The 12,790-nt window shown below is 41.7% G+C and overlaps 1 protein-coding gene across 4 annotated transcripts in view; it reads right to left on the bottom strand.

Moving 5' to 3' along the window:
* LOC120518333 overlaps nucleotides 1-12,477 on the bottom strand; it is a 64,888-nt gene extending 52,411 nt beyond the window's left edge. For all 4 annotated transcript variants that reach the window (XM_039741076.1, XM_039741077.1, XM_039741078.1 and 1 more), the window contains exon 1: nucleotides 10,181-12,477. In XM_039741076.1, coding sequence (XP_039597010.1) covers nucleotides 10,181-10,226 — 46 coding nt within the window. In that variant the 5' untranslated portion in view covers nucleotides 10,227-12,477. The remainder of the gene's footprint in view (nucleotides 1-10,180) is intronic.
* Between the last annotated feature and the right edge of the window lie 313 nt (nucleotides 12,478-12,790).

Here is a 12,790-nt window from a genome sequence, read left to right as displayed (position 1 = left end):
TCTTATAAAGAGTTTTAGATATTGATATCCTTTCCTTTGGGGCAGTGGACACACCAAGGCCTGTCCATCATATATTAAATCCACCCCATGGATGAAAAGTTTTCAGCAGCAAAGTCTTTCAAACAGGATTTATAATGTTGGGCAATCTAAAAATAAATGCTAATTATTTGCAAAATCAACAAGGCATTTGAACTATTTACATTAGAACATTACAACAATCTAGACAAGAACAGACCATTCAGCCCAACAAAGCTCGCCAGTCCTATCCACTTAATTCTTCTAAAATAATATCAAGTCTAATTTTGAAAGTCGCTAAAGCTCTAATGTCTACCATACTACTTGGTCATTTATTCCATATGCCTGTGGTTCTCTTTGTGAAGAAAAGCTTCCTAATGTTTGTGAAAAATTTACCCACAAGTTGATGAACTAATTTTAAAATTACAGTCTCAATCTGCTGCACTAATTCCCTTCATAATTTGAAACACTTCAGTCATGTCTCTTTTTAATCTTATTTTGCTTAAACTAAAAACACTCTTTCAATCTTTTCTCAAAATTCATCCCCTGTAGCGCTTGAATCAGCCTAGTTGCTATTTTTCAGTCACTGCAATGTCCTTTTTGTAGCCTGGAGACCAAAACTGCACACAGAAGTCCAGATGAGGCCTCACCAGTGCATTATAAAGCTTGAACAGAACCTCCTTGGAATAGTACTGTACATATTTTGCTATATAACCTAATATTCTATTAGTCTTCTTAATGGCTTCTGAACCTGTCTGGCAGTTGATAGTGTCAAGTCCGCTACAACTCCTATATGCTTCTCAAGAGGTGTACTTTTGATTTTAAGATTTCCTATTGTGCATTCAAACATAATATTTTTACTTTCTATGTGTAATAATTTACATTTACTCATATTACATTTAATCTGTATGAGTCTGTATGCCATCTAAGTCTCTCTGTTACAATTCAATGGATTCCAGATTATCTTCCAAACCACTTAGCTTGATATGATTTTTATATATATATACTAGCAAAATACCCGCGCTTTGCAGCGGCGAAGTACTGCCTTAAAATTTTAATTAAGAAGAAAATTAAACCTTTTTAAACTGAGGGAAATTATACCAATAATTATTTGTTAAGGATCTAATTGTATACCATATTGCGAGTTCGGCCCTCCGGTTGTAATATGACCAAGCTGTGCGCTGAGCTTACTCTTGAGCATGCAACGTACAGTTGGCCATGTGAACAGTAATCTTGTTTCAAATCTCACAGCTTGGATTGCTGCTGTCATAATCGGTTTGAGTTTCATGGTTTGTTTCAATTGCCACAGTATTTGTAGGACTTGTGTTGAAGAGACATTTGGCATTTGTCAAGCGTTGTAAGTATAGAACTGGTTTCATCGATAACTTCACATCCAGCTTTTGAGAGTTTAAACATTCATAAACATCAAAGTATCCACTACTGAAATCATCACCTGTCAATCTAAGATGTTTAAGAGGCATTGGCGGTTGTCAAAAGGTGTAAAATATTTGGCCATTTCGGTACACTTGAAAGCAACAACCGAACAATTCACCGGCAGCCATCAACTCACATGCAGATGCATAGGTGAAGGGCTTAAGCATTTCACTCTTCTAGTGCTCCTGTGTAGAATAATTATCTCCTTTACCGTCATCAGTCCACACCTTGAACCTGTCCCAGTCATTCAATACATAAGACACTATGTTCCTCCGGATATCAAGAGTGAGCCTGATATGGCCGTGCAATATGTAACAAAGAGAACGGAAAAGGTAGGTGCCATCTTCAGGCATGGAAACCACTCGGTAAGTGACACTTTTTTGATCGATGGTGATCACCTCAATAGACATGTTAATAGGGGGTATGGTTGGAATGATAAAGGAAATGGGTACCTGAACAATGTAAAGTAAGTCTAAAATACCTACACAACAACTATAATCATAATAAAGGAACAATAAAACAGCGGAGAAGCCGTGGATTAAATAAAAGGCTGTAGTTATCAGCAGGGAGACGTGAATCCCGTGGCGAAGCAAGGAAGGGAATGTAGAGACTGGAGCAACGGACGGCCTTATATAGGCAGGCAGCCAACAAGTGGGAGGCGTTGGGATGGGGGACCCAACGCCGCCTCACACGGTGACCGAGCTGCAGGTTATGGCCGTATATATGTACGTAAGTAGGATTCAGTTAGCGTTGGGAACCCGCGTACCAAATTTCTTGAAGATGGGCCCATAAGTAACAAAGACCGTTGAAAAGTTCAATATAGCAGCCGACATGGCATCATACCAACAAAATAAGTACCAAATTTCAGCCTTCTACCTACATGGGAAGTTGGGGAATTAGTGACGTTGGAAAGTTCAATATGGTGGTTGACAGTGGCGTCATACCACCGGAATAAGTACATTGATTTTGGTTAGCACAGGGAAGCCGCCTACCAAATTTCCAGAAGATGGGGCCATGAAAAAGAAAGTTAAACTTGGCGGACGTTGTTGACCGTTATGACCGTTACGCATAGAATTTCTAAATGAAACCTTCTTAACTTTTGTAAGTAAGCTGTAAGGAATGAGCCTGCCAAATTTCAGCCTTCTACCTACACGGGAAAATGGAGAATTAGTGACATTGGAAACTTCAATATGGCGGCCGACAGTGGCATCATACTACTGAAATAAGTACTTACATCGGTTTTGGTTAGCGCAGGGAAGCCATCTACCAAATTTCGTGAAGATGGGGCCATAAATAAAAAAGTTCAACATTGTGGACGTTGTCAACCGTTATGACCGTTACGCGTAGAATTTTGAAATAAAACCTGCTTAACTTTTGTAAGTAAGCTGTAAGGAATGAGCCTGCCAAATTTCAGCCTTCTACCTACATGGGATGTTGGAAAATTAGTGACGTTGGAAAGTTCAATATGGCGGCCGACAGTGGCGTCATACCATCGAAATAAGTACGCACATCGGTTTCGGATAGCGCAGGGAAGCCACCTACTAAATTTCGTGAAGGTGGGGCCATAAATAAGAAAGTTCAACATGGCGGACGTTGTCGACCGTTATCTTTTGTAAGTAAGCTGTAAGGAATAAGCCTGCCAAATTTCAGCCTTCTACCTACACAGGAAGTTGGAGAATTAGTGATGAGTGAGTGAGTGAGTGAGTGAGTGAGGGCTTTGCCTTTTATTAGTATACTAGCAAGGGGATGCGAGGCTAAAATGAATCGAGAAGTGCACGTACATACTTAGTGCATCCCCTCTCGGAAATCGAACCTCAGAAGTCAGCGCTAGAGGTCGAAGCCTCTACTATTGCGCCACGGTGTGCGGTTTGTCTATTTGAGCGTAGCAGTGTAATTCAGTTTTTGTTCAGCATTCTTTGGAAATGTTGCTTTTTGTCTGCGCACTGCGTCAGTTCACGTGAGCCACTGAATATGGTTTTATATGTCACTCGCTCACTTCTAATTGTTTCGCTGCCTTCTTAATTATATAATGCATGTTTTCTTCAGCGCTTTTTGTAGCTCTTCCTGGTTTTCTACGTAATGCGTGATTACGTGAGAGGCGTGATGATGTCACACGAAACTCCGCCCCCCACGGCTTTCAAGCTCAACTCCATTACAGTAAATGGAGAAAAATAGCTTCTAGTTATGACCATTATGCATAGAATTTCGAAATGAAACCTGCCCAACTTTTGTAAGGAAGCTGTAAGGAATGAGCCTGCCAAATTTCAGCCTTCTACCTACACGGGAAGTTTGAGAATTAGTGATGAGTCAGTCAGTCAGTCAGTCAGTGAGGGCTTTGCCTTTTATTAGTATAGATATATATATACAGTATATACATGAGCAATGTTTACTTATTGAACATTTGTAACTATTGTTTTTATTAATGGAAAGAAAGTGATTGTTTTGGATTTAACTTGTACACAGGAGGAATAATAAAATATTCTTGCAAATATTTTACAAAATTATTAGCAGAACATAGTCAGCACCTAGTGGAAGAGCAACATGTAAAAGTAAATATTTCAAAAATGATTTCATACTATAGAGCATATATATAACTATAAATATATACTGTATATCTCTCTATTATAAAAGAAAATCTTAAAACGAGACAAGAGCTATTTCCAAGAGATTTTTTCAAGTCTCGCGAGACGAGATTATTGACAAAAGATTTTTTCTAGTCCCGCCCTCCTCTCAACCATTTTCAAACACGCCCACGGTAATCTCACCTCTTATTCGTGTGAATGTTTTTGTCAGAAGCAGTTTCTGTGCTAACAGCTCTTATAAATGTTTACGTTTTCCTCACTTTAAGTTCCCAATAAAAGAAAGTTTATTATGTCCAAATCTTATTGAAGAATTTTATCCCGAAGGGTTATCAACAGAAACAATGAGTACACGGGCATTCCTAGCACCGAAAAACGATGAAGTCAAATGAATTAACGTGAAGATTGTTGATTGGTTACACAGCAGATTGGATAAATGCGTATCAATAGACTATGCTGAAACAGTTGGTGGTGATGGTGCGGAAGATGAAAACATCAACTTACAATATCCCGTAGAATATCTACAACCATTAACGCCATCCGGTCTTTCACCAGCCGAATTACTGTTGAAAGAAGGATGTTATCATAATGTCATTGTGTAATTTATGTCTGAGTGATGGGCTATGCCATAGGACAAGATTAGTTGCATTCAAAATTGGTTGAACAATTCTGACATGTAAAATTTTAAAAGGTGACAAGAAAGGTAATTTAGTACATCTTCTGCAGATAACATTAGACACCAAAGGAGATCTTGATATGCCATTCGTATTAAAATGTTAACAGTTTCCTGCTAGAATAGCTTTTGCTGTGACAATTAACAAATCACAAGGACAAAAATTTGAAAAAGTCGGTTTATTTAGTAGAGAGAAAGAAACGATATTCGCTCACGGGAAGTTATATGTTGCATTATCACGATGTAAGTCCAAATACAGAATTAAAATTCAATGTAATATTGATGAAAGGTTAATTGAAAAAATTGTTTTAACTGAAGTTTTAAAGTAAAAGTGTAAGTTTAAAAGGTATTTGCATATTAATTTCAAAGCCAAACAGAACAAACACATATAACGCAATGAACACCTCAAACACAACACGACAATTTATTACGTTTTACTATCTTTTACTAAGGTTAATTACTCGCTGTAATGTAAAATAGTTAGTTCTATTATGCATATGTAACAATACCTATGAAAATAACAGTGTTTAAATTGTACATCTGCTTCCTCATATGCGACTGGCAGATCCGCGAAGTGGCTAGGACATAGTGACTGCCTAGTAGTTGGTGAGCGAAGCGAGCAGGGGGCAGAGCCCCCTAGTATATGACATAAAATCAGACCAATTTAAATATTATTGATTGTTTATTTTGAATATCACTGCATTAAGTATAGATTTCAACATTAAGCAAAATTCTTTAATGAAGAGGATTGATAGTAAACTTATGAGCTACTATATAACAAGGTTTTTTGGCAATAGAGACATTTAAGAACCAAGTGTCTAATTTCATTAGACTAGAGATATACTTTAAATTAACAGATGTTTTGGCAACATAGCACAAATATTTAATGTTAAGGTTTATTGGGCCAAAGCCATATAGAAAGTAGCCAAATAAAGTAATAAAAGGACACAACAGAAGGAGTGTTTATGCAAAGTGTATCTGAAAATATGCAGATTGTGAATCAGAAAACAAAGATACAAACCAAAAATTCCAGCAGGTGACAGAAGATTTTTTAACCTAGTATAGACAAATAGCAGGATATAAATCAGGGCAACCTTGTGAACGCAAGCATGGTTGTTTGTATAATGACTGTCTCTGGTCATTCTTGCACACGTCATTGGCAACCTAAACTAGTAACATGTGAAGGTTTTGAAATAAATACCACGGATGTATATGTCTCTGCCAACAGTCCTACTGAATGGTCTGATTGCAGATTAAATGCAAGACTAGGTACATTTCTGTAAAGCTAATATAGCCAATATTTATTGGATAAGGAAGAAATCCAATAGTTACTCAAGCACAGGAATAGTTATTGTTTCTTCACTATATTTAGAACTTTTCTGACTTTTATAGAATACTAGCCAACCCGCGGCGTACCATACGTTGCATAATCAGGCCGGTTTTTTAATCATTTTTAAGCACAGGGAGAAAATTTAACATTTGCAAAATCGGTAATGTAATAAATCAGCAAGAAAAGCAACATTGTAACAATGCACGGAACGAACCAACACACAATCGTCCGCGGCGCGAGCAGGTGGGAGGGGTGTGTACAAAGTGCAGGAGCATCTAAGAAGACGCATGTTTGTCGCGGATGTGAATTGCTGTATGTAGCGTGTACAACACTTTGCTATGCTGCACGCGTCGAAACCGAAAACTCGTTTTTTAAAGACTGCTGACTTCATTGTGTTTTAACCTCAGTTGTAAAGGAATGTTTTAATGATCCCATGGGATACCCCTCGCAAACAGTTTTACACGCTGCATATGGCGATTCACCTCCGCGAGAAACATGCCTCTATTAACAGTCAACGTGTGGGAGGGGGGTGTGTACAAAGGGTAGGGACGAAAACAGTGGGAGCGTATGAGTCGCACTTAGTGGCAATTCCATGGTTTGCAGCCCGAATGGGGTTTAACGGCTTACCCACGCCTAGACACACGCTCAATCTCATGCATAATTATTTATTGAATGGTAAACGCTTCTGAAAAGACACGGTTGTCTAAAACAGGTTAGTGTGAGAATACAACAGTAAGTGAATGAAAAGATGGAACTCTGGAGAGAGCAAAATACAACACAATAGTGAACCCACGGCATAACAAACGCCGCATAATTATTTATTGATGGTTTAACACTTCTGGAAAGACACAGGGACACCCTTCGCAAACTGTTCTACACGCCGCATACAGCGATTCACATCTGCGACAAACAAACTGTTTTACACAGTGCATACAGCGAATCACATCCGCGACATGTTTTTTTCCTAGATGGTCTTGTCGTGTCCACCCTCGCATTCGAAGCATACACACTGCCTGCTCATGTGCCCGGTCGCAAGCCACGTCCAGCCTCGTTCTAGAAGCATACACACCACCTGGTTATGTGTCCGCTCGCAAGAGAAACTCACGGAGAGCCGCCCACCAGCTGCCTGTGTGTGTGCCTCTGTCTGTCTCTGGCACGGCTTTCTCTTGCGCTGTCTCTGTGTGATCCTGTCAGGCACAGAGAAGGTCAGCTGCTGACAGAGCGTCTCGACTGTTGCAGGGCCTGCATTGGTGAAGCAGGTGAGACGGTAATGAAACAGAGGCACAGGGCTTATTGGTTTTTAAAGGCTGATTCCTTCATTGTGCTTTAACCTCAGTTTTAAAGGATTGTTTTAAGGATCCCATGGGATACCCCTCGCAAACCGTTCACACGCTGCATATGGCGATTCACCTCCGCGAGAAACATGCTTCTATGAACAGTCAACGTAGCTCGGAGGTACATGACATTAACCTGACCTGCACTGCATGTGGCCTCTACGACAGACGAACATAAATGACGCCATTTTTTCTGTGTCGTCGCGTCCGAGTTGGTGGGCGTGGCCCTGCGAGTTGTCGTCGTATCCAATGGTCTTGGAGTTGGTGGGCGTGGCTCCTTAATGTGTGCGCCATAGGTGTCTCACTTGTCGGCGGCTTAGTGAATCCACGCCCCTTCCGGCGTGCTTTTCATGGTTGTCTTGCCTTAGTGAATTATATATATAGATTGATATAATTAATCTCACTATCACATACATTATGATATAGTTAGAAGAAGACAGAGTTAAAATAGAAAATTTGGACAACTTTAAGTCATAGTTAGTGGGACTTCTTTGAAACCTAGTCATCCTATGTTAATTTAACTGCTTAGACAAACCACTGTAACCTTGCTATAAGCTCTTCCAGAGCTGCACAAGCTCTAATAAGAACTTCTTTCACACTGGGCATAACACCAGTTGCTCTGTAGTGATATGTATTTTGTCTTAAGTAAAATGTTCATTCAGGGTAGCCCAAAAGGTGGTGTGGGACTTGTTATATTGACAGTTCTCTCCAAACTGCCACAGCCACCTCGATATAGAAGGAAAAGGGCAACAAGGATCCAAACTCCAAGTATAAAGCTGATTTCAGGCTAGAGTAATTAAACCGGTATTCTTTTTTTTTTTTTTAATTGATTTTATTGAAATTATGCAACATTCCATAGAAATAGTGCAATTTTACAAAAATAGGATTGAAAACAAATCAACCCCCATCCGTAAAAAAGAGCATGGGCAGCAGAATAAAACTTAAAGCTAGTAAAAATAAGTAAATAGATAAATGAATAAGTGAATAAAGATAAAAGGAGAAGAAAAAGAAATGGGGAGAGAATCTGCTTCCCCAGTGCTTTAAAAGCTTATTCTAAATGTTATTGATTAGATCCTGCCAGGTTTTGAAAAATTTCTGCACAGATCCTCTAAGTGAGAATTAGATTTTTTCCAATTTCAAATAATATAGAACACCAGTAATGGCGTACTGCACGATAACGTGCAGTGAATACACTTGACTTGAGCATTCCTAGTTTTCATCCTCTTTCTCTGTCTCTGTTTAGCATTTGTTTGCTCAGAGGTTGATGCGCTTGCTGCATCCTGAGAAGCTTATTCTTTTATTCAACCTAGCGGCCCGCTGCTTCTCATCTTTCGTCAGAATCTTTTCGTATTAAAACTGCTTAAGTTAGTTTTTATTTTGCAATTACTTAGTACGTTTGCTTTAATTTTTCACTTGAGCTGGCACTTTAAGTCTTTAATCTGCCTCAAGAATGATTAGCAAAGGTGGTAGGGAATGAGAACAACTCCCATTCGCATGCGCCACACGAGAATTGATTCTACAATAAAATAAATTAAAAATAAAAAGAGTAATAAAAATCATCACCCTGAAAGCGGATAGTAGACGTCACGTAGTATATGTGTACCAAATTTCAGGTCAATAGGTCAAACAGTTTGCGAGCTACAGGTGATTTAAAATCCTGGACAGACAAACGAACAGCCATGATAGCGTATTATATAGAAAGATCAGTTATCTACTGACTTAAAAGAGGAGAGTTACGATTCTTCCAGTTCAGCAAGATAAGTCTACGCGCCAATAGTGTAGTAAAGGCAATCACGGTTTGTCTGTCCTTCTCCACTTTAAGCCCATCTGGGAGTACATCAAACACAGCTGTTAATGGATTAGGAGGGCTTTTGACACCAAGGCTGTCAGAAAGGCATTTAAAAATTTTGGTCCAGAGTGATGTTAATTTGGTGCAGGCCCAAAACATGTGACCCAGTGAGGCTGGAACTTGATTGCAGCGTTCACAGGTTGGACTTTGCCCTGGAAACATTTTGGACAATTTTAAAAGAGACAGATGTGCTTGATATATAATTTTGAGTTGAATAATTGTATACTTTGTGCTTATTATACTTCTAGATGGAGCAAGACTTCCTCGTAATCATAGTCCTTAGTCTCTGTAAGAACCATTTGTTAGTTAGTTAGGCTATGTTAAATTGATACAAGTATTTTCCCAGTCATGTTAAAATGTTTTCCTATATATTCGTGCATAGTCAATGGAAGGTTCTATTATAACCCTTACAAGCTAAATTGTAAGTCGAATATTCAAATTATTTCTTGTCATTCTGACTAGAGACTAGTTCAGTGTATGATATGCCTTATAGTTGGTAAGGTACAGAGGGCAAACAGTTTCAAGCTACACTGCACGTTCAAAGCATACTGTGTGTTATAGAAAAGTAGCACAACTTTTAAGTATAGAAAGTAAATGAAGTTTAACATTAGAAAGCTAAAATTTTAATAAAAGAGAGTAATGACATTTTTCAGATTTTTTGTGATTTGTTCTTTAAATTTTCACTGACCTTTTTTAAAATTAACTTTATTGGACTGTGTTTGACTACCTCTGGATCCTACTTTGCCACCTGGAAAAGACGCAGCTACGTTTTTTTAAAACTGCCTATATAAGTTTGACATAAAATTTTGAGTAAATATATATAATAATCTTTTACAATGTATTATAAGTATATATATATATATATATATATATATATATATATCAAGCACGCCTTGAGTAGGGGACATGGATGGACCTTAATTACGATTGGGAAGACATGCCAGGAGGGGGTGGCGGGATACTAACCTTTCTCTGTTTGTTTCCCACAGAAGAAAAGACGCACCGCCGCCATGACTTCCGCCCTTCCTCCGTCCTCCACCTATGATGTCATCGATCCCATCATCCACCACGGCTCCTTCCCAGCATTCCTCCACTTCCGGCCCCTCCTCCTTAAATACTCCTCCAACGCCATTTTTTGTTGTCAACTGTTTGAGTTTATTTATCGACTTTGACCTTCGAATTGTGCTGTATAATTGTGGATTATTTTTCAGTATACAGGGCCGTTCTTTCATTACAGTGGCGTAGTCGTTTGCAGGATAGAAAGTCCGTAGATATGTCGGAAGGACAGGACCTGAATTCCGTGCTGCAAGGGATGTCAGCGCAAATCCAGTCCTTACAACGAGCACAAGCCGCGATGAAGCGGGAACTGGAGGAGACGAAGTCCAGGTTGGCCACAGCTGAGACGGTAAGACCGGATCCGCCTCGACCGGCACCTCCATCTTTAGTTCCCTTGTCAGAAGCAGACGACAGAGTCGTATCTGGGCATCTTTGAACGGACGGCCACCTGGAACCAGTGGCAGTGGTCCGAGTGGGCGTCCATTCTGGCGCCCTACCTTAAGGGACCCACGCAGCGAGCTTACTACGACCTCCCCGAGGAGGAGGCCGCGAATTATGACCTCCTGAAACCAGAGATCCTGACACGCTATGGCATCACGCCGAGCCAGCAGGCGAGCGAATGGCGAAACTGGGTATTTGATCCCGACAAACCAGCCCGAGCGCGGGCCTTCGAATTCTGGGGCAAGATGGGGCATTGGCTACGGCCCGAAGGTCCCCAAGCCCGAAAAGTCGTGGAACAAGTGGCCTGTGAAGGGCTGGTAAACGCCATGCCAACTCACCTCGCCCAGCCGGTCCGGTGGCCTCCTTTTAAGGATATGCCGGGTCTGCTGGAAGTCTTGGAGCGTCAGCTCGCAGTTCACCGAGCCGGGGGGGTCGAAAAAGCAAGCTCGCGGGAACCGACAGGAACGGGCGGCCACCCCCGTGCCCTCTCGACGCACTGCAGAAGCCCCGCAAAAGCCCAAAGACAAGCCGGCCTCCCCGCGCTGTTTCAAGTGTGGTGAGGTTGGCCACCTATTATCGACATGCCCACTGAATGCGGAACCCATGGACTGCAGCTGGGCATCCACAGAAAGGTACTGTGCACTTTCGCACCCTCTGGCGAGTCCTAACACGGGAGTGGTTTTAATAAATGGGCACTTGGTGGTGGCTTTGTTTGACTCCGGCAGCAACATAACCATTGTAGCTCGCCGTTATGTTTACCGCGACACTGGCTAAACCAACACCTACAGGTCACTGTACCATGACCAGATCATATAGGTCCGCAGAGTGTTATATAGCCTGGAAAGGGGTATTGACTCGTTTGCCGGTGGCGGTGTTGCCTGAATCCCCCTTTCCGGTGATTTTGGGACATGACTGGTTGCATATAATCTGTGGTAAAACATACACCGCTCCTCGCGCCTCGTTGGGTCTAGTTATGAAGGGGCGGGGCTCCCTTCCCGCGGTCCCCACGCCGTGCTCTCGGGTGGATACCAATGACGCAGGTTCCAGCGGTGGTACTTCTCCAGCGACGGACCTTGACCCGGAAATGTCCACCGGGGAAGGTACAAGCCAGGGCACCCTTCCGTCTGGTAATATACAAGATCCTTTGAGTTGCCTGGATCACCAATTTCGGTCCACACCTGCTTCATTTAAAAGAGAACAGTGGAATGACGTTTCCCTGAAATTCGCCCGGGATGCTATCGTTGTCCCCAGCGGCCAACAGGCTGATGATTCCATGCTACGGGAGCCCTTTTTTGTCCTAGAAAACGATATGCTATATCGATGTTGCAACCACAAGGGTGAGGTGCGGAAGTTGCTGCTAGTCCCGCGTACCTTCCGGCGGGAGATATGCGAACTAGCTCATGCTCACCTCTTAGGCGCCCACCTCGGGGCCGAGAAAACATTGGAGAGGACAAAACTCTGTCATTCCTGCCCAGAGTGTCAGATTCGTCAGATACCTTGGAGGGGCCGTGCTCCTCTCATTCCCATACCTCTAATTGATGTTCCCTTTGAGAGAATAGGGGTGGATTTGATAGGACCCCTGGAACCCTCAAATCGTGGCCATAAATACATATTGGTCATGGTTGATTATGCAACCCGGTATCCAGAGGCGGTTCCCCTGCGCTCCGCTAATACAAAGAATATCGCACAGGAATTGGTCCTTCTGTTCTCTAGAGTGGGTATACCCAAGGAAGTCCTCACAGACCAATGTACACCCTTTACCTCGGATACGTTCAGGGAGGTTGCCAGGTTACTCCGAATAAAGCACCTGAAAGCGTCTGTCTATCATCCACAGACTGACGGGCTGGTAGAACGTTTTAATCAGACACTTAAACAGATGCTCCGCAAGGTAGTCAGCGTGGATGGTAGAAACTGGGACCAGCTCTTGCCACTAGTACTTTTTGCATACCGGGAAGTACCCCAGCCCTCTACGGGTTTCTCCCCTTTTGAGTTACTGTATGGACGACAACCCCGAGGACTATTGGATATAATAAAAGAAGGTTTCGAGGCAGAGGGCGTACCCTCCACCAATATACTCGA

This window comes from Polypterus senegalus, chromosome 18 (genome assembly GCF_016835505.1).
Source record: "Polypterus senegalus isolate Bchr_013 chromosome 18, ASM1683550v1, whole genome shotgun sequence".
NCBI lineage: Eukaryota > Metazoa > Chordata > Cladistia > Polypteriformes > Polypteridae > Polypterus > Polypterus senegalus.
The sequence above is the reverse complement of the archived record's forward strand: the minus strand, read 5'-3'. Positions and strand labels throughout refer to the sequence as shown.